This window comes from Zea mays, chromosome 5 (assembly GCF_902167145.1).
Source record: "Zea mays cultivar B73 chromosome 5, Zm-B73-REFERENCE-NAM-5.0, whole genome shotgun sequence".
Lineage (NCBI taxonomy): Eukaryota > Viridiplantae > Streptophyta > Magnoliopsida > Poales > Poaceae > Zea > Zea mays.
The window spans coordinates 63,486,052-63,506,862 of record NC_050100.1 but is presented as its reverse complement, the minus strand read 5'-3'; the positions used below and the strand labels follow the sequence as shown (position 1 = coordinate 63,506,862).

General features: G+C 59.6%; 2 protein-coding genes across 2 annotated transcripts; both read right to left on the bottom strand.

The window, feature by feature from the left end:
- Window positions 1–10,691: 10,691 nt before the first annotated feature.
- Window positions 10,692–14,089, bottom strand: LOC541647 (physical impedance induced protein 2). The gene is made up of 3 exons (NM_001111402.2): window positions 13,045–14,089; window positions 11,877–12,043; window positions 10,692–11,202 (listed from the first exon to the last, which is right to left on the bottom strand). The coding sequence occupies exons 1-3, from the start codon at window positions 13,842–13,844 to the stop codon at window positions 10,922–10,924; spliced, it is 1,248 nt and encodes a 415-aa protein (NP_001104872.2). The 5' UTR covers window positions 13,845–14,089; the 3' UTR covers window positions 10,692–10,921.
- Window positions 14,090–14,603: 514 nt separating this feature from the next.
- LOC103626458 (leucine-rich repeat receptor-like kinase protein THICK TASSEL DWARF1) lies at window positions 14,604–18,320 on the bottom strand. Its single transcript, NM_001397145.1, has 2 exons — window positions 15,268–18,320; window positions 14,604–15,184 (listed from the first exon to the last, which is right to left on the bottom strand). The coding sequence occupies exons 1-2, from the start codon at window positions 17,891–17,893 to the stop codon at window positions 14,820–14,822; spliced, it is 2,991 nt and encodes a 996-aa protein (NP_001384074.1). The 5' UTR covers window positions 17,894–18,320; the 3' UTR covers window positions 14,604–14,819.
- Between the last annotated feature and the right edge of the window lie 2,491 nt (window positions 18,321–20,811).

The window sequence follows — 20,811 nt, the reverse complement described above, 5'->3', positions numbered from 1 at the left end:
GGAGTCCCTCGGCTCGGTCAGCCTTGGCTGCTTACGTGTACACCGTCGTTTTCAGGATCCACTTTTGAAGTAGTCGAAAAGCACGAAAGACACTCTGGCAGAAAAGATCTTTTTCCGAGAAAAATTTTGACGCAGAGGGGGTTCCCCCCTTTTAGCCCCCGAGGGAGGGTCGGGCTTTGCCGAGGCAAGGCTGACCCTTTCTTGATGACTAGACTTTGTATGTGACCGAGGTGTATGAACGACTTGAAAGCATCTTAAGGGTAGAAGCAACATAGCTGTTGGATGTTCCAAGCGTTGCTGTAGACCTCGCCTTGACTGTTGGCCAACTTGTACGTTCCGGGCTTCAGAACATTGGCGACGACGAACGGCCCTTCCTAGGGAGGCGTGAGCTTGTGCCGCCCTCGGGCGTCTTGTCGCAGCCGAAGCACCAGGTCGCCCACCTAGAGGTCTCGGGACTGAACCCCTTGGGCGTGGTAGCGTCGCAGGGACTGCTGGTACCGCGCCGAGTGTAGTAAGGCCATGTCCCGAGCCTCTTCCAGCTGGTCCAGTGAGTCTTCTCGATTAGATCGATTGCTTTGGTCGGCGTAGGCCCTCGTCCTCGGGGAACCGTATTCTAAGTCTGTGGGCAAGATGGCCTCGGCCCCATAGACTAGAAAGAACGGTGTGAAGCCCGTGGCTCGGCTCGGCGTTGTCCTCAGACTCCAGACCACCGAGGGGAGCTCCTTCATCCATCACTTGCCGAACTTGTGGAGGTTGTCGTAGATCCGCGGCTTGAGCCCTTGCAGGATCATGCCGTTGGCACGCTCTACTTGCCGATTCGTCATGGGGTGAGCCACGGCGGCCCAGTCCACTCGGATGTGGTGATCCTCGCAGAAGTCCAGGAACTTCCTGCCGGTGAACTGGGTGCCGTTGTCGGTGATGATGGAGTTCGGGACCCCAAAGCGATGGATGATGTTGGTGAAGAACGCCACCGCCTGTTCGGACCTGATGCTGTTTAGGGGTCGGACCTCGATCCACTTGGAGAATTTGTCGATGGCGAACAATAGGTGCGTGTAGCCCCCGGGTGCCTTCTGCAAGGGGCCGACGAGGTCCAGACCCCACACAGCAAACGACCAGGTGATGGGTATGGTCTGCAGAACCTGAGCGGGCAGGTCGGTCTGCCTTGCATAGAATTGACACCCTTGGCAGGTGCGGACAATTCTAGTGGCGTCGACCACCGCGGTCGGCCAGTAGAAGCCTTGTCGGAAAGCGTTTCCAACAAGGGCTCGAGGCGCTGCGTGATGGCCGCAAGCCCCCGAGTGTATCTCTTGTAAGAGCTCCTGGCCTTCGGCGATGGAAATGCATCGCTGGAGGATGCCTGAGGGGCTGCGGTGGTAGAGCTCCTTCCCGTCTCCCAGCAAGACGAACAACTTGGCGCGCCGCGCCAACCGCCGAGCTTCGACTCGGTCGAGAGGTAGCTTTCCTCGGTGGAGATATCGCAGGTACGGGGTCTGCCAGTTTCGATTAGGCGTGACCCCGCTCCGCTCCTCCTCGACACGCAGAGCCTCACCCTCGGGGGCCGAGGGTGCCTCGGGCCGAGCCGAGGGTGCCTCGGGCCGAGCCGAGGGTGCCTCAGACCGAGCCGAGGGTGCCTCAGACCGAGCCAAGGGTGCCTCGGGCTGGGCCGAGGCCTTATCGGGCTCGGGTGTGTCGTCGGCCTTGACGGAGGGTTGATGCAGGTCTCGGGAGAAGACGTCCGGGGGAATCGTTGTTCGCCCCGAGGCTATTTTAGCCAGCTCGTCCACAGTCTCGTTGTAGCGTTGGGCGATGTGCTTGAGCTCGAGCCCATAGAACTTGTCTTCCAGGCGCCGAACCTCATCGCAGTAGGCTTTCATCTTCGAGTCACGACAGTGGGAGTTCTTCATGACTTGGTCAATGACGAGCTGCGAGTCACCGCGAGCGTCGAGGCGTCGGACCCCTAGCTCGATGGCGATGCGCAACCCGTTGACCAGAGCCTCGTACTCGGCCACATTGTTGGACGCCGGGAAATGGAGGCGTAGCACGTAGCGTAGGTGCTTCCCGAGGGGCGAGATGAAGAGCAGGCCCGCGCCTGCTCCTGTCTTCATCAGCGACCCGTCGAAAAACATGGTCCATAGTTCCGGTTGGATCGGAGTTGTTGGGAGCTTGGTGTCGACCCATTTAGCCACGAAGTCCGCCAAGACCTAGGACTTGATGGCCTTCCGAGGGGCGAACGAGATCGTCTCGCCCATGATTTCCACCGCCCACTTTGCAATTCTACCCGAGGCCTCTCGGCACTGGATGATCTCCCCCAGGGGGAAGGATGACACCACAGTTACCGGATGAGACTTGAAGTAGTGTCGCAACTTCCGCCGCGTCAGGATCACCGCGTACAGCAGCTTCTGAATTTGTGGGTAGCAGATCTTGGTTTTGGACAGTACTTTACTGATGAAGTAGACTGGTCTCTGGACGGGCAATGCATGCCCTTCTTCTCGTCTCTCAACCACGATCGCGGCGCTAACCACCTGAGTGGTAGCGGCGACGTAGATCAAGAGGGCTTCTCCGGCAGCGGGGGGCACCAAGATGGGCGCGTTCGTGAGGAGCGCCTTCAGGTTCCTGAGGGCTTCCTCGGCCTCAGGGGTCCAAGTGAAGCACTCGACCTTCCTTAAGAGGCGGTACAGAGACAGGCCTCTTTCGCCGAGGCGCGAGATGAAACGACTCAGAGCCGCAAGGCATCCCGTGACCCTCTGTACACCTTTCAAGTCCTTGATGGGCCCCATGCTGGTGATGGCTGTGATCTTCTCCGGGTTGGCCTCGATGCCCCGCTCGGAGACGATGAACCCCAAGAGCATGCCTCGTGGGACCCCGAAGACACACTTCTCGGGATTGAGTTTTACGCCTTTCGCCTTGAGACATCGGAATGTCGCTCCAAGGTCGGAAAGGAGGTCGGAGGCCTTCCTCGTCTTGACTACAATGTCATCGACGTAGGCCTCGACCGTTCGGCCAATGTGTTCGCCAAACACGTGGTTCATGCACCTTTGGTATGTCGCACCCGCATTCCTCAAACCGAACGATATGGTAACATAGCAGTACATGCCGAAAGGTGTGATGAAAGAAGTCGCGAGCTAGTCGGACTCTTTCATCCTGATTTGGTGATACCCTGAGTAGGCATCGAGGAAAGACAGGGTTTCGCACCCAGCAGTGGAATCCACGATCTGATCGATGCGAGGCAGATGGTAGGGAACTTTCGGACATGCTTTGTTTAGACCAGTGTAGTCTACACACATTCGCCATTTCCCTCCTTTCTTTCTCACAAGCACAGGGTTGGCAAGCCATTCGGGATGGAATACCTCTTTGATGAACCCTGCCGCCATTAGCTTGTGGATCTCCTCGCCTATGGCTCTGTGCTTTTCTTCGTCGAATCGGCGCAGAGGCTGCTTCACAGGGCGGGCTCCAGCTCAGATATCCAGCGAGTGCTCGGCGACATCCCTCGGTATGCCGGGCATGTCCGAGGGACTCCACGCGAAGACGTCGGCGTTTGCGCGGAGAAAGTCGACGAGCACTGCTTCCTATTTGGGATCGAGCTCAGAGCCGATCCGGATTTGCTTGGAGGCGTCATTGCTGGGGTCGAGAGGGACGAATTTAACCGTCTCCGCTGGCTCGAAGTTGCCGGCGTGGCGCTTCACGTCTGGCGCCTCCTTAGAGAGGCTCTCCATGTCGGCGATGAGGGCCTCGGATTCGGCGAGGGCCTCGGCGTACTCCACGCACTCCACGTCGCATTCGTACGTGTGTCGGTATGTGGGGCCGACGGTGATGACCCCGTTGGGGCCCGACATCTTGAGCTTGAGGTAGGTGTAGTTGGGGACGGCCATGAACTTGGCGTAGCATGGCCTCCCCAGCACTGCGTGGTAGGTTCCTCGAAACCCGACCACTTCGAACGTGAGGGTCTCCCTTCGAAAGTTGGAGGGTGTCCCAAAGCAGACGGGTAGATCGAGTTGTCCGAGGGGCTGGACGCGTTTCCCGGGGATGATCCTGTGAAAAGGCGCAGCGCCTGCCCGGACCGAGGACAGATCGATCCGCAGGAGCCCGAGGGTCTCGGCGTAGATGATGTTGAGGCTACTGCCCCCGTCCATGAGGACCTTGGTGAGCCTGACGTTGCCGATGGCGGGGTCGACAACGAGCGGGTATTTCCCTGGGCTCGGCACGTGGTTGGGATGGTCGCCCTGGTCGAAGGTGATGGGCTTGTCGGACCAGTCTAGGTAGATTGGCGCCGCCACCTTTATCGAGCAGACCTCCCGACGCTCTTGCTTGCGGTGCCGAGCCGAGGCGTTCGCCACTTGCCCACCGTAGATGATGAAGCAGTCGTGGACCTCGGGGAACTCTCCTGCCTTGTGATCTTCCTTCTTATCGTCGTCGCGGGCCCTACCACCTTCCGCAGGTGGCCCGGCCTTGTGAAAGTGACGCCGAAGCATGGCGCACTCCTCAAGGGTGTGCTTGACGGGCCCCTGATGATAGGGGCACGGCTCCTTGAGCATCTTGTCGAAGAGATTGGCGCCTTTGGGAGGTTTCCGAGGGTTCTTGTACTCGGCGGCGGCAACAAGGTCCGCGTCGGCGGCGTCGCGTTTCGCTTGCGACTTCTTCTTGCTTTCTTCTTGGTGCCGCGCTGAGTTGACGCCTCGGGGACATCTTCCGGTAGGCGGCCCTGGGGCTGCTTGTCCTTCCGGAAGATGGCCTCAACTAACTCCTGGCCAGAGGCGAACTTGGTGGTGATGTCCATCAGCTCGCTCGCCCTGGTGGGGGTCTTGCGACCCAGCTTGCTCACCAGGTCGCGGCAGGTGGTGCCGGCGAGGAACGCGCCGATGACATCCGAGTCGGTGACGTTGGGCAGCTCGGTGCGCTGCTTCGAGAATCGCCGGATGTAGTCCCGGAGAGACTCCCCTGGCTGCTGGCGGCAGCTTCGGAGATCCCAGGAGTTCCCTGGGCGCACGTACGTGCCCTGGAAATTGCCGGCGAAGGCTTGGACCAGGTCGCCCCAGTTGGAGATCTGCCCCGGAGGCAGGTGCTCCAGCCAGGCTCGAGCGGTGTCAGAGAGGAACAGGGGGAGGTTGCGGATGATGAGGTTGTCATCGTCCGTTCCACCCAGGTGGCAGGCCAGCCGATAGTCCGCGAGCCACAGTTCCGGTCTCGTCTCCCCCGAGTACTTTGTGATAGTAGTCGGGGTTCGGAACTGGGTCGGGAACGGCGCCCGTCGTATGGCCCGGCTGAAAGCCTGCGGGCCGGGTGGTTGGAGTGAGGGACTCCGATCCTCCCCGCTGTCATAGCGTCCCCCACGCCTGGGGTGGTAGCCTCGGCGCACCTTCTCGTCGAGGTGGGCTTGACGGTTGCGGTGATGGTGCTCGTTGCCGAGGCAACCCGGGGCCGCAGGCGCTGTGTTGCGCGTGCGCCCGGTGTGAACCGAGGCTTCCCGCATGAATCGGGAAGTCGCGGCGCGATGTTCCGAGGGGTTCCCCTGCCTTCGGGAGGCAGAGCTTTCGGCCTGTCGGACCGCGACATCCTCCAGGAGATTCTTGAGCTCTCCCTGGATACGCCGCCCCTCGGTGGTAGATGCCTCTGGCATCGCGCGGAGAAGTATTGCCGCTGCAGCCAGGTTTTGGCTGACCCCACTGGAAACCGGTGGCGGCCTTACCCTGACATCGTCGGCGATGCGGTGCTGGATGCCCTGGGGTAGATGACGCACTTCTCCCGCCGGAGGTTGGCCCGCTCATTCCTGCCCAATGTCCCGGTGGAACGGCTCAAGTGTTCCTGCTCCCTCGTCGAGCCTGGCCTGCATCTCACGGATTTGCTCGAGCTGTGGGTCATATGACCCCTCGCCGGGACGGGGACCACAGCTTGCTCCCGAAGGATGTCAACGCGAGGCACAGGCCTAGGGGATCACCGTTCTCCGGCATACCAAGATGGTTGCCTTCGTCGGGACCCCCTAGATCGACGTGGAAACATTCACGACTTGGGCCACAGTCCTCGTCGCCGAGGTTGCGGCTACCGTCGGAACAGTCGGAAAGGCAGTAGTCGCATGCGGTCATAAAGTCCCGCATGGCACTGGGGTTACCAAGTCCGGAGAAATCCCAACTAAAGTCGGGCTCGTTATCTTCCTCGGAACCCGAGGGCCCGTAGGTCGAGACGGCCGTCAGCCGGTCCCAGGGTGACCGCATACGATACCCCGGAGGGTTTGGACTCGCCTCTATGAGAGCGTCCACCAAAGCGAAGTCACTTGGTGGGTCGAGGCTGAATCCAAAAGGCACGAGATGGGAATCGATCGGTACCTCTTGGTCGACGGGCGATGACGAAGTCACGTCAGGGGCAGACTGCACCGTCATCTCAGGTACGAGGGTGACGCCCAGCAAGTCCTTTGCGAGCGTGCTGGCGTCGTCCGTTTGCTTGGGGTTGGCGTGTTGCGGGGAGACGGTGCTCGTCTTCGTCTCAGACGCGACGTCGATGCCTGACGTGCCCCCCGTTGGGGCGCCGGCGCCGTCGACTCGCTCAACAGTCGATGAGGTGCCGCCTCCTGCTTGGCCTTGGTTGCCCCGCCTCCTCCTTTGTCGGCGGGGGAGGGGACGGGACAAGCCCGAATGTTGTTCTTCCACCACGTGGGGAAGACGTCGTCGATTCCGCCGCCGGCGGGCAGGTTGTCGGCCGCCATTGTCGCTGTCGCGCGGCAGGGGAAGGAGTATCATGTCGTAGCTGCCGTCGAGGGACATGAACTCAAGACTCCCGAAACGGAGCACCGTCCCGGGCTGGAAAGGTTGCTGGAGACTACCCATCTAGAGCTTGACGGGAAACTGTTCGTCAACACGCAGCAGGCCCCTACCAGGCGCGCCAACTGTCGGCGTTTTGAACCCGGGGGGTCCCTGGACCGACGAGTAAATTGTCGCCGCGTGCCCCAGCCTAGATGGGTCGGCGCGAGACGGAGCGCGAAGGGGGGAGGAAGCCGGAGGGAGACAGGCGTAAAAAGGGGAAACCCGCGGCCTTCGTGTTTGTCCCGCGCCCAGGTCGGGTGCGCTTGCAGTAGGGGGTTACAAGCGTCCACGCGGGAGGGAGCGAGCGGCTTACGCGAGCGCCGTCCCGTCCTTCCCACGCGGCCAACCTTCCGTAAGAGGGCCCTGGACCTTCCTTTTATAGGCGTAAGGAAAGGATCCAGGTGTACAATGGGGGGTGTAGCAGTGTGCTAACGTGTCTAGCGGAGGAGAGCTAGTGCCCTAAGTACATGCCATCGTGGCAGCCGGAGAGGTTTTGGCACCCGGTTCGTGTGGTGTCGTGGTCGTCGGAGGAGCGCTGGAGCCTAGCGGAAGGACAGCTGTCGGGGCTGTCGAGTCCTTGCTGACGTCTCCTTGCTTCCGTAAGGGGACTGAGAGCCGCCGCCGTCATAGAGCATGCGGGGCACCATCATTACTTGTTTACCGGGACGAGCCAGATGGGATGTCGGTCTTGTTCCCCGTAGCCTGAGTTAGCTTGGGGTAGGGTAATGATGGCGCCTCCTGTGACGTGGTCGGTCCGAGCCCTGGGTTGGGCGAGGTGGAGGCCCCTCCGAGGTCGAGGTCGAGTCCGAGCCCCTGGGTCGGGTGAGGCGGAGAGCGTCGGCTGAGGCCAGGGCTGAGTCCGAGCCCTGGGGTCGGCCGATGCGGAGTCCGTCGTCTTCCGGGGCTGAGCCCGAGTCCGAGCCCTAGGGTCGGGCGAAGCGGAGTTCATCGTCTTCCGGGGCTGAGCCCGAGTCCGAGCCCTGGGCTCGGGCGAAGCGGAGTTCGTCGTCTTCCGGGGCTGAGCCCGAGTCCGAGCCCTGGGGTCGGGCGAAGCGGAGTTCGTCGTCTTCCGGGGCTGAGCCCGAGTCCGAGCCCTGGGGTCGGGCGAAGCGGAGTTCGTCGTCTTCCGGGGCTGAGCCTGAGTCCGAGCCCTGGGGTCGGGCGATGCGGAGTTTCCTATGGCGCCTGAGGCCGGACTTGGCTGCTGTCAGCCTCGCTCTGTCGAGCAGCACAGCAGTCGGAGCGGCGCAGGCGGCGCTGTCCTCTTGTCAGGCCGGTCAGTGGAGCGGCGAAGTGACTGCGGTCACTTCGGCTCTGTCGACTGAAGGGCGCGCGTTAGGATAAGGTGTTAGGCCACCTTTGCATTAAATGTTTGCGTTAAATGCTCCTGCGATACGGTCGGTCGGCGTGGCGACTTGGCCAAGGTTGCTTCTTGGCGAAGACTGGGCCTCGGGCGAGCCGAAGGTGCGCTCGTTTGCTTGAGGGGGGTCCTCGGGTGAGACGTGAATCCTCCGGGGTCGGCTGCCCTTGCCCGAGGCTGGGCTCGGGCGAGGTGAGATCGTGTCTCTTGAGTGGACCGAGCCTTGACTTAATTGTACCCATCAGGCCTTTGCAGCTTTGTGTTGATGGGGGTTACCAGCTGAGATTAGGAGTCTTGAGGGTACCCCTAATTATGGTCCCCGACAACTGGGTTAGGGTTTCTTCCTCCTCTCACCCTGCATCCGGCAGCGACTCCCTCACCCCGTAGCCGCCAGCTGCCCAGGTCCAGCCGCCGCCCCGGGAGGCTCATCCCTCCCGGGGGGCTCCCTTCCCAGCCATCGGCCACCCCTCTGCCCTCTCCACTCTCGCATCTGGCTGGGCACCTTCGCCACCGCGGAGATGGCCGTCGGCGTGCACGACGTGGCCACCACGGGCGCCCGCGACGTGCACCTCAACTTCCCGGGCCTCGCGCGCCTGCTCCCGCGCTGGGCCACCGCCGCACCCAAGGACCGCCGCCAAGGAGCAGGCTGCCAGCCGCCACGGGCGTCGCCGATTTCTTCTCCGGCTTCACACGTAGGGACCACGCCCCCATTGGAGGAGCGCGGCAAGATCCGACCACCAGGCACGCGCCCCAGCCGCCGGGGCCGAGCGTCGGTCAAGCGCGGTGGTGGCCGACCCTGGCCGCGCCATGACCGTCGCCTCTGCGTGCCGACTGTGCTTGCGCGCTGCCAGGGCCTGCAGGTTGCCGCGGCCGCCGACACGTGGCTTCAGAGCGTCGCGCCTGCCACTGGTCCGCGACCGCCTAGAGCGCGCGCCCGGTGCAGGCGCCCGTGCCGGTGGCCCTCTGCCACGGCCGACGAGCCTCATCCCCTCCCTCTCTCTCTCCAGCCGGCCGCCGAGCCTCCTCTCCTCCCTCCTCCCCTCTCGTCGCCGCTACTGCAGCCGCTGCGGCCAGCGCGCGTGGCTAGGCTCCAATCGCCCTGCCTGCCCAGCCGTCGGCTCCAAGTTCCCAGTCGCCGACCACCACCTTCAGCAGCCGGCAGCTCCCTGGTTCCGGCGCCCTCTCCTTTTCCCACCGCGCCAGCGCGCCCTCCCCTGCCGCCGCCGGGGCCTTCCCCTTCCTCCTTCCTTGCAGCCCGACGTCGTGGCTGCATGCATGCCGCCTCACTGGCCGTGGGCGCAGCCCTCCCCTTCCCCGGCCTCCCACGCTGTCGCCACCGGATCCGCGCGCCCCTGTGTCTGCGTCGCTAGATTCGCGAGCCTACGGGCGCGCGCCGTCGTTCTCTCCTTAGTGTCGATCACCTCGACCAGCAGCACCTAGTAGCACCACCCTTCGAGCTTCTCCCGTTACGGTGCCGTCAACACCCCTTGCTAGGTCCGGCGCAAGCCCCTGCCCGGCTGGACCCGCCCCGCCGCCCACCCCTTCATCGCCTTCGTTGGATCCGTCGCTGTCGCGGCCTTCCCGGCCGGATCCCCGTTGCTGCGACCATCCCAGCTCGATCCGCCGTCCCTTTGGCCGGATTGCGTCTTCCCGGCTGGATCCGTCGCTGCCGTGGCCTTCCCGGTCGGATCCGTCGTTCCCCTTCTATTCTGCCGCGGGCGCGGACACCATGACTGGCGCAGACGCGTGCGCTGGTGTCGGCCTCCCTGGCAGGGCTCGTTGAGGCCCCGATGATCGAAGAAGCAGGAAGGTCGGCCTGCCGGTGCCCTTTTGTTGTGTCGCCCTGCCGATCGTTGACGCTCGAACATCGACCCTCCCGAAGATCAGGCTTTTGCTGCGTGTCTCCCGACCGCGACCACATCAACTTCGACTATCTCGGCATCTAGGGGCTATCGTCTTCTTGGAGCACACACCTGTCTCTACTCCAGCCGCAACATTCGCACCATCACGACGTTGCGACTGCGGGGGGATTTCAACCCGTCGGCTCCTACCTTCGGCCTCTACCAGGGGCGGACCTACGTTATGGCCAGTGGGGGCACATGCCCCCACTCAAATTTCTGGTTCCAATGAACTTCTTATCTTAATTACGGTAGATATAAAAGACCATTAGATAGTAAGCTTGTATTTAGGCCCTCACTCAGTAGTTGGGCCCCCACTCAGTAGTTGGGCCCCCACTCAGATTTTAGGCTGGGTCCGCCCCTGGCCTCTACTCCAGTCTCATCGTGTGTGGTACCCCCGTTGCGACTGCGGGGGATGTTAGACAGTGTGTGTGAGTGTGTGTAGGCCGACACTATTATTGGGCTGCCGGTTCATTAGGGTTAGGGTTGAGTCCCTATATATATATATATGTATCCATCTCCTATCAATATAGTGAGTCCCTGTATATATATGTACCCAACTTCTACAGCTACTTATTAGTTAGTTTTTTTTTTTACTTGGTTCAGACTTCAGAGGCCAAAACCGAACAACTCGTGACAGTTCAAGCCAACGCAGCAGCACAGCAGTGGTAAAAGCTCTTAGAACATCACCAGCATCACTAACAAAGCGGAAGCGGTAAGCCTTTCAGTTCCCGGCTTTCCCAGTTTCAGCCACACGAATTTACAGGCCAACAGGCAACAGCCAACGCTGCTGCTGGAAGCAGCGAGTGCATCGTTGGTCGTGACAGAGCGAGATAATAGAGTTTTTACGAAACAGGGACGGCAGGCGCGAGCTACTTGCTGCTGCCGTGCATCGCGCGAAGCTCGGCAACGTTGGCCCTGATGGTGGACGTGGCCAGCGCCGTGGGTTTGAGGACGCTCTTGGGGTTCAAGGCCTGCCGGATCTTGAACACGGCCCATGCCGTCCCGATGGCGTGCCCGGCGGCGTCCAGCCCTTCGTTCGTTGCGGCGGCGGCTTTGTCTCCGTACCTGTGAGATACTAGCCCGGTCGTCACAGTTGACGACGTGGACAAAACGTTCTTTCCGGCCACCTCCACGGCGTCGCAGATCTTCCCTGTTTATGGCGTCGGCGACAACGAAGGAAGACATACATGTCAGCGTAAGTTGGGTGCATAAACCACGGTGGCAAGCAGAGTGCAAAGCATTCAGCCACCTATTCACAGAGCATGGGGTGGAATGGAAGTCGCAAATGTTCAGAAATCTTTGACGACTTGACTTGACTTATATAGATCATCAGCACTTTTGTTGTGGCTGTACTGAAACCAACAGGTCGCTCCGCTCTTAATTTACTGTTGTTTGGATTGATTTCATATATAGAATGGAGTGATTCTAAAAATGGAAAGTCATGCTCAATTGTTAAATCATCTGACTCCTCAAAATCTCCAGGACGGAGCCGCTCTCGGGACGGAACCATTCTACCTCGAGTGGCTCCGGAACCAAACACTATCTAAATTTCCTCGTAAAGCCACAACTACAGAAGTTATCATCTCAATAAAACAAAAAACAATACGAGACTCTATAAAGGGCATCCAAGGCATCTCTATTAACACAGAAACTACTACAACATACACAGACAGACAGTTGTCTGTTGACTTATGCAAGGCTGGCAGAGGGGCACATCTCAATTAATATTATATCTAACAATGCCGCTAGAGTGAAATGACAGACGAGTAATGCCACACGGGCACTTGGCCTTATACGATACAAGTGTTAGTAACAGCAACGTACCAAATCCGTCAAGCGAAGCAAGAACGATCTCTCCAGGCAACATGTTGAAGAACTTCTTGCCAGCTTTCGAGTTGGCCAGAGAGCTTGTGAAGTAACCAGTGACCTTCACCACTCCGGACAAAATCCCAGTCGCCACTTTCTCAGATATTTGGCTCACCCTCTTAGCCCTGCCAGCAACCGTAAGCAAGGACGTTGTTAAGCAACTCAGATATTTGCCTGAATTTCCTATATCTCAGACTCACACAGAATATGCCAAACCTATCTATGTCCAAAATCGTTTAAATAGTAGTTTAAAGCTTGTGTATTACCAAAAAAACGTAAAACCAATATACCCAAAAATGAGTCAATACAGTCAGGCAAAAAATGAGTCAATACAGTCAGGCAAACCATACGTAAATTCGACGTCTAGAGGCAGAAACAATGCGATGTTATTGGCAACAGAAATGTCCACACACAGACACAAAAAGGTTACGAAGACATATATCAGGCTATGGTAGCATAGACATCTGAACAATCTCTTAACACCAAACATATACTACTCAGCCAAGCAATCACAAGTTCAGAAAACGACGCCTCAGACCTCAGCGAACAGTCTCATTATAAGTTGACATCTGCATATATCTATGGCTATGTGGCATGGCATCAGTCCAATCCAGTTCAGTCCATCTCTGAAATCGATCACAGAGTGCATACTCCTCTGTCAATATCAGTGGACATCGCTAAAGAAATGTTTTAGAAATAGGGAGCCCCTTCAGCTCTTCTAGATGGCAATTGGCAAAAACAAAGAGTCAAGGCACAACACCATAACTGAATGTTGTATGAAGCAAACATTAGTAGATTACATCTTCAGGGCATGTTTGTTTAGACGGCAATCCATGTAGATTGGATGACATTGAGTCGGTTTAAATCCATAACAAGTCAAAATCTATCATAATCTATCACAAATTGCCAATCTCTACCAATCCACATGAATTGATAATAACCAAATAAGACTAAGACTTGTTTGTTTCACCGTTAATACATGTGCATTGAGTGGTATTGAGTCGATTTAAATCTTCATTCTAATACACTTCAATCCACATATCATTAGAATAACCGACCTTAGTAATTTTTATTTCCAATGTATATTACTAGGAACAAAAAGAGAAATAGCGGAAACGGCCAATACCTTTTGATTCGCCTGAGCATCTCGGGGCTGACCTCGGCGTTGGCGTCGCCAGGCTGCATCCTCCTCTTGAGGACCTCATTGCCCCAACGGAGCCTCTCCACCGTGACCTCCCCGCACCACAGTATCCCCTTGGCGAGGTGCTCGGCGCCCGTGGCGATGGTCCTGGCCACCGCGCCTCCGTACGCCTCCACGTTGGGCGCGACGGCCGTCCAGTACGCGGCGGCCTCGGCCTCGTCGCGCACCCTGGCCTCCAGCTGCCCGGCGCCGACCACGGCGTGCACGGAGAAGCTGGTGTAGGCAGCGAGGACGCCGTCGAGGCGCACATCGGGGCGGGAGAGCGTGAGGCCGTAGTGGAGCGGGTCGGGGCTGGGGTCGTCGGCGGAGGCCGGCACGGTGAGGGAGAAGGCGTAGTGGCAGGGATCCAGCTTGACGGCGGCCACGTCGCGCGCGAGCGGCCACTGGACCGGGCCCAGCAGCGCGATGGCGGCCAGGGAGGTGTCGCCGGAGCGGATGCGGAGGAGGGAGAGGTCGCCGGCGGCCAGCGGGTGGCTGCGGCTGCGGTCGACGAGGTGGAGCCGCGCGCCGGGGACCCGGAGGAGGACGTCCTCAGACGGCGGAGGCGCGTTGTAGTCATCCGAGGCCGTCGGCGACGAGGCGGGCCCTATCTCGACGGGCGCGAGGTCGGCCATGGAGAGCGTCGGGTACAGCGGCGGGGCGGAGGGCGCGGGCCAAGGGTTAGCCTTCGACGACGTCGGGGTCCTCGGGGAGGAGTAGGAGGAAGGGGAACCGCGGGATGCCATGGGGGTGGCGTCGGCGGGAGGGATTTATAGCTCGCCGGAGGATGAAGGAAGAGCCGTGGGGGACGCGGCGACGGCGAGTCGGCGATCGACGTGGCGCTTGTATAGGGCGCTCCGGCCGCGTACGTGGCGACGGGGAGACCGGTGGGGCCCGGTTTCGGTTGGGCGGTGGTTAGCTCGTGTTATTGGATGGAGACTGGAGGGAGCTCCGCTGTCTATGACCTGTGGGGTTTTCTGTGCTGTTGTTGGGTACCGGCTTGGTTGATGTCCCACCTGTCGGTGATATATGGAGGGTAATATTGGTGGGAGTTGAGAAGCGCGTGTGCGCGTGCGCCCGGCTCGGACCGCCCCACGTTGAGATCTCGTCGTCCAATCCAACCGCGGTGGACTGTTTCTCTCTGGCTGACGGGTGGGCCGTCGATTGCAGTCGGCAGGTGAAGTGGCTCCCTCACTGGCTCTGGTCATGGCGGTCCGTTTATCCTTTTTTTTCCTAATTCATCCTTGATGATTAAGGAAGCAGCTTGGAGGCCAAGGGCAGTAATGTTCCTTGCTCCATGGATTGTGTTAGTACTAGGCCATGCGCAAAGTGTCCTGCCCTGTGGGGATACGCAATGTGCATCTGCCATTTTCAACTTTCGCAGCATGAAGCATCTTTCTCATAGAAGCCTCTATACTATCCTGTCGTTCAAGAACAGCAGAAAGACCTTCCGCGAGAAGCCAAGACGAATAACCCAAAGCAACAAACGCCAGGGAAAGGGAATATATGCCATCTCACTTTGTGTGTTGCTAATATATATGCATGAGAATAAGAACCGGCAACTTTCATTCACGAGTAGCCACCTGCTGGTTATTTGTTTTACACATCCATCCAGCCATCATCACACACGAGACGAGTGACGCCAAAAAGGCAGCCGCTAAATAGATCACAGGCGCTAACCCTGCCCGGATCATATACATAATCGTCATATATAAGGCAAATTAATCGACGACCTTGCACAAGGCGTGGGGGACGTCGGGCTGGGCCGCGGCGGAGGTGGAGAGCATGTGCACGACCTCGCGCATGGTGGGCCGGGCCGTGCTGGCCTCCTCCACGCACGCCATGGCCACCCTGTAGAGGTCCGCCAGCAGCGGCACCGGCTCCGGCGCCAGCCGACGGTCCGCCACCAGCAGGACGGGCTCCTCCGCGGCGGCGGCGTCCGCGGTCACCTTGCGCACCCAGTGCACGATGTCCACGCCGTCGCCGAAGCTGCCCACGGGGCGCCGCCCCGTGATGAGCTCCAGCAGCACCACGCCGAAGCTGTACACGTCACTCTTCTCGTCCACGCGAAGGGTGTACGCGTACTCTGCATGCGAGCCAGTGAAAAAAATATTATTAAAAGGAGTACAAACACGTGGTTATGCTGCTATGCGGCGAGAGTTTTGTTACCTGGGGCGATGTAGCCGTAGGAGCCGGCGATGGCAGACATGCACTCGGACGTGGCGCCGCCGCCGCCGAGGAACTTGGCGAGGCCAAAGTCCGCGACGTGCGCCTCGAAGGCGGAGTCGAGGAGGATGTTGTTGGACTTGACGTCGCGGTGGATGATCCGGGGCGCGCAGTCGTGGTGCAGGTAGCAGAGCCCGCGCGCCGCCTCCGCCGCAACGCGCGCCCGGGCCTCCCACCCGAGGTGGCCCCCCTTGCCGCCGTGCAGCATCTCGCCTAGCGACCCGTTGGGCATGTACTCGTACAGCAGCAGGTTGGCCTCCCGGTTGGAGACGAAGCCGAGCAGGCGCACGATGTTGCGGTGCCGGATGCGGCCCAGCGTGGTGACCTCTGCGGTGAACCCGCGGTCGTGGTCGCCGCACCCTCTCCCCACCAGCCGCTTGATCGCCAGCTCCGCGCCGCCGCGGGTCACGCCGTGGTACACGATCCCGGCGCCGCCCTTGCCGATGATGTTGTCCTCCTTGAGACACTCCACCACGTCGTCCGCCGAGAAGTCCAGCTTCTGGAACGCCGTCATCTTCCAGGCCCCCGACCGCCGCCGCGCCGCCTCGCGCCACGCCTCGTGCGCCTTCCGCGCGCCCAGGACCGCCAGGACCAGCAGGGTGAGGAGAACGACCAGCCACACCAGCAGCTTCTTCGAGTCCCACCGGCGCAGCGAGAAGGGCGACCGCGCGCCGCCGGACGATGGGGGGCACGCGCTGCACAGCCCCGGGTTGCCCACGAACGAGCTCTCGTTGAACACCAGGAACTGGCCCTGCATCGGCACGGGGCCCGACAGCTGGTTGTAGGACACGTCCAGCGTCGTCAGGCTCGTCATGTTGGCCATCGCCGCCGGCAGCTCGCCCGACAGCCTGTTCCTCGACACGTTGAGCGTGCACAGGATCTTGAGCGACGTCACGGTGTCCGGTATCTCGCCGGTGAGGCCGTTCCGGCTGAGGTCGACGGCGCCCAGGGAGGCGCAGCCCATGAGCTCCCTCGGGATGCCTCCCGTGAGCGCGTTGCCGCTGGCGTTGAGCCTGGTGAGGTTCCTGAGCCTGCCGATCTCCGGAGGCAGCGGGCCAGAGAAGTTGTTCGACTCCAGGGACAGCGTCTGCAGCGCGGGGAGGTTGCCGATAGCGGCGGGGATGCGCCCTCCGATGCGATTGTTCCCCAGCATGAGCATGCCGATCTTGTCTCCAGCGATCACGTCCGGGAGCTCGCCGGTGAGCATGTTGTCGGTGAGCTCGAGCATGTTCGCCTGGGGAAGGTCGAAGAGCCCGGCCGGGACGGGGCCGGTCAGGAAGTTCTTGCCGAGGCGGACGCGCGTGAGCGTCTTGCAGTCGCCGAGCGACTCGGGGATGCTGCCGAAGAAGCCGTTGTCCATGAGCACGAGCAGCTGCAGGTTCCGTCCGGCGCAGAGGTCCGGCGGTATGGTGCCGGTGAGGTGGTTACTGGTGACGTCCAGCGTCTTGAGGCGGCCGTTCCTGCCGAGCGCGGGCGGGAGGGGGCCTGTGAGGTTGTTGTCCCACACCTGCAGCACCTCGAGGAAAGGGAAGTCGCCGAGGAAGGCCGGTATCTCGCCGCGGAGGTGGTTCCGGAAGAGGTTGAGCAGCTTGAGGTTGGTGAGAGCGGCGAAGCTGGCGGGTATCTCGCCGGCGAGGTCATTGATGGAGAGGTCGAGCGACCGAAGGCTGGTGAGAGCGCCGAGCTCCGGCGGTATCTCCCCCGTGAGCTGGTTCAAGGCGAGGAAGAGCGTGTCGAGGCGGGACAGCCGCGCGAGCTCCGGCGGGATGGGCCCCGTGAGCGTGCAGCTGCTCATGTCGAGGCGGACGAGCGACTGGAGCGCGCCGAACTCGCGCGGGACCCCGCCGCTGTACTGGTTGTAGTATCCGACGTACATCTCCCGGAGGCGGGAGAGGCGGGAGAGCGAGGGCGGGACCCGGCCCGACAGCGCGTTGCCGTTGAGGCCCAGGTACTCGAGCGCGGCGAGGTCGCCGAAGGTGTCCGGGATGGAGCCGTTGAAGTAGTTCCCGCCGAGGTGGAGGTAGCGGAGGGAGCGCGCGTGCGGCGCGCCCAGCGGCGGGAGCGGGCCGGACAGGTTGTTGTTGTAGACGTCGACGATCTCGAGCGCCGGGAAGTAGGCGGCGGGGGGCGGCGGCGGGAAGGGCCCGCTGAGGTTGTTGTTGGAGAGGTTGAGGTGGCGGAGCGCGGGCATGGACGCGAGCGCGGGCGGGAGGCGGCCGCGGAGATAGCAGTTGGCGACGGTGAGGCTGGCGAGCGCGTCCAGCAGCGCGACCTCGGGCGGGAGCGCGCCCCCGTGGAGCGGCACGGCCGTGAGGTTGATCGCGACGACGCGCGACGTGGCGGCGTCGCAGGTCACGCCCGTGAACGCGCAGTGCGCCGGCGGGGTCGCGGCCGGGTCCCAGTCGGACAGCGGTGCCGAGGTGGAGTTTGTGGCGGACGGGACGAGCGACGCCTTGAGCCTCGACAGCGCGTACGCGTCCCGCTCCGGCGTGGCGGAGGCGGGGGCGGGGGCGGCGGCGGCGAGGAGGAGGAGGAGGAGGAGGCCGAGGAGGAAGGTGGGAGGAGGCATTGTGATTGTGGCGTTGTGGTGTGGTGGCGAGGGGGGCGTGGGGGTGGCGGATGGAATAAAAGGGAAGCGAGCGGAGTGAGGGGCTTAGCGGTGGTGGTGGTGGAGGAGGGAATGGGCATATGGAATGGAATCGGCGGCGGCGGGGACGGGGACGGGGACGGCGCGGGCGAGATGATAGGCAGGTCAAAGGCAGGTGGCATGGCGGGAGACGGGAGGGGTGGTGGTGGTGGATCAGTGGACGGCTGGGTGCACGGCGTGCGGTGTCAGAGAGAGAGAAAGAGGGGCGGGGCGTAGGCGCGCGCAGCAGAGGGAGGGACGGGACGGGACGGGACGAGCGCCATCAATTTGCTCCAGCACTAGGGGCTACGCTAGTAGCTTCCATCGTTAACCCTCGGCAGCACAGGCACACCCATCGGCGCCATTTCTGGCGGTGACTTTTTGCTCAAAAGATAAACAACCATTCAAGTAGAAGTGTGTGAGTATATGTCTCATCGGTGAAAATGATGGTCTGATTTCTTCCCACAGTTGAAGTGCATTCGAAGATCGTCCGAAAGCTGTAACAGGTTAAGGGCACCGGCCACCATTTGTGTTGTGTGGTCGTGCAAGAAGAAAGAAGAAGGATGTGTAGTTTCCCGGAATTGGCAGCGCATTTCCGCCGTTCTTTTTTCCCTCACAAAAGGAACGAAGGATCATGATCTGATGATCAGAGGAAATCTCCACGGTACACCTCGAGTGCGATGAGCAGACAGAGGACTGGTCCCACTTCCTGACAGTCACCTGCTCGGACTCTCTCAGCGCCACAGCCCACAGCTCAAACGTCACCACGGCACCACGCCACGCACAGGCCAGGGCACCATACCTGCATGCATGCATGCATGTACTGCTGCGGTTACTGCTCCGTTGATCCGTTCGTATTGGAGATTTGGAGTAGCACTGCACTGTGTGCCCCCCACAGCCCCACTGCCGTATGTATGAGTCAAAGCAGTTGAAGGATGATCTCAACCGACATCTTTTGTGGAAGGGTTATCGACAAATGGACACATCCGTTCGTCGCACCCGTACGAATGCATCCGTATGTCACATCCCTTGTATCTCTATATAAGTAATCATTATGTTAATAAAGAACTATGGATTCATTTAATTGTGGCTAGTCTCTGTATCTCATTACATTTGCAATCCAACATGTTAACAACAGATGGCGGGAACAAAAAGAAGTTGTTGGAGAAAGAAGAAGAGAGGAAGTCTCGACCTCTATAATAACAGAAAGGTTTATGTACAGTTTCTCTTCACACTCGTCATATGCGCCATCTTCGTGTTGTCGACGACGTCGAGCCACCGGGGTTGCGCGCCCACGCGTCAGAGCCACGCTGGTCGCTCAGGCCGAGGCCACACCAGCATAGGTTGGGGCTACGCGTCCGAACGTCGAGGTCGCGCGCACGGACCTGAGCCACGGTCGCGCCAGGCCGCGCCACCGGCTGTGCGCCCGCATCATGACTGTCGGGGCGCGGCCGGAGGAGATGACCGTCGAGATCGTCGCACCTACGCCAGGTTGAGGCGCCCGCGCCGCGTCGGGGCTACCGCGCCCGTGCTAGGCTAGGTCGTGCGCCCGTGCAGCGCCGTGGCCGCCATGCACCAAGGTCGTGCCCGCGGCGCTGCCATGCCATGGCCGGGCCACCGTACCGGCGCCCGAACCGGGGCTCAAGCCACCTTGGTCGAGCCGAAGCGTCGCCGCGCCTGCGCTGGCGGGTTCGTGTAGCACCACAAAAATTCAAATCTTGAAAATTTTTCAAACTCGCTCTAAATTCAAAATGAATTTTAAATTTTGTTTCAAAATGTTTGTTTGTGAGTGCCACCGTGCCCGCGCCTGCGGCTGCGGGTTCATGTAGCATCACGAAAATTCAAATTTTTGAAAATTTCTCAAACACGCTCTAAATTAAAAATAAATTTAAAATTTCGTTTCAACATGTTTATTTGCAAGTTGATCTCAACAAATCAAAATATAGTGGTCCATAATCTCTCCAAAATCCTACTTAAAATATCCTACAAATATTTCCTCAATACTCCCTCTCAAATTCTTTCCAGAAATACAGTCTAAATATTCTACCAATATTTCTCCAAATATTTTCCTCCTGAGAAATACCTTCAGAATCATTTTTAAAGTCCCTACAAATATTTTCTTAATAATTTTTCTTATGCTCATACGTATACATACATCTCCAGTGTCATACAGTGAGCTTTACAAGCTAATTCACTTATCCATGATAAATACATGCTTATCTCCCACTAATCCTCGCCTCCTCCCACTAACCCTGCCTCCTCCCACTAACCCTGCCTCCTCCCACTAATCCCACCCCACCTCGCCTATAAATAGAGGGGCAACGACCTCCCCTCATTGTCATCCCAAGCCATTTCACGACAACTCAGTCTCACTCACACTCCCACACAAGCACAACACGAGCATAAGTATCGTTCGGTCGTTCATTCGATCGTTCGTCTAACTGTTCATAGTTTGTTTGTTCGTTCGTCCGATCGTTCGTCTGTTTATCCAAATAATCTTTGTTCAGCCGCTACGGAAATTCTGATCAATCGTTCGTCCGATCATTCGATTGTTCGTTCGTTCGTTCATAATCACTATTCATCGTTCGTTCATACGTACTATTCATCGTTTATCGGATCGTTCATAGTCACCATTCATCGTTCATCGTTCGTTCATATGCTATTCATTGTTCATCGTTTGTTCATATGGACTATTCACCGTTAATCGGATCGTCCATCCTACTATTCATTGTTACTATTCATCATTCAACCAACCGCCCAAATATTCAACTGCTCATCCATCTTGTTGTTCAGCTCACCTAGGACCTGTCAGACTAATAGTTGAGTCATACGGACTCTAGTGACTGTAATTTTCCTTCCAA

Coding starts and splice junctions, on each gene's coding strand:
- LOC103626458 (NM_001397145.1), bottom strand. CDS start 17,893: ATGCCTCCTCCCACCTTCCTCCTCGGCCTCCTCCTCCTCCTCCTCCTC. Junction 15,185..15,267: donor CTACGGCTACATCGCCCCAG/GTAACAAAACTC, acceptor GCTCGCATGCAG/AGTACGCGTACACCCTTCGC.
- LOC541647 (NM_001111402.2), bottom strand. CDS start 13,844: ATGGCATCCCGCGGTTCCCCTTCCTCCTACTCCTCCCCGAGGACCCCG. Junction 12,044..13,044: donor ATGCTCAGGCGAATCAAAAG/GTATTGGCCGTT, acceptor GGTTGCTGGCAG/GGCTAAGAGGGTGAGCCAAA. Junction 11,203..11,876: donor TGCTTCGCTTGACGGATTTG/GTACGTTGCTGT, acceptor CGCCATAAACAG/GGAAGATCTGCGACGCCGTG.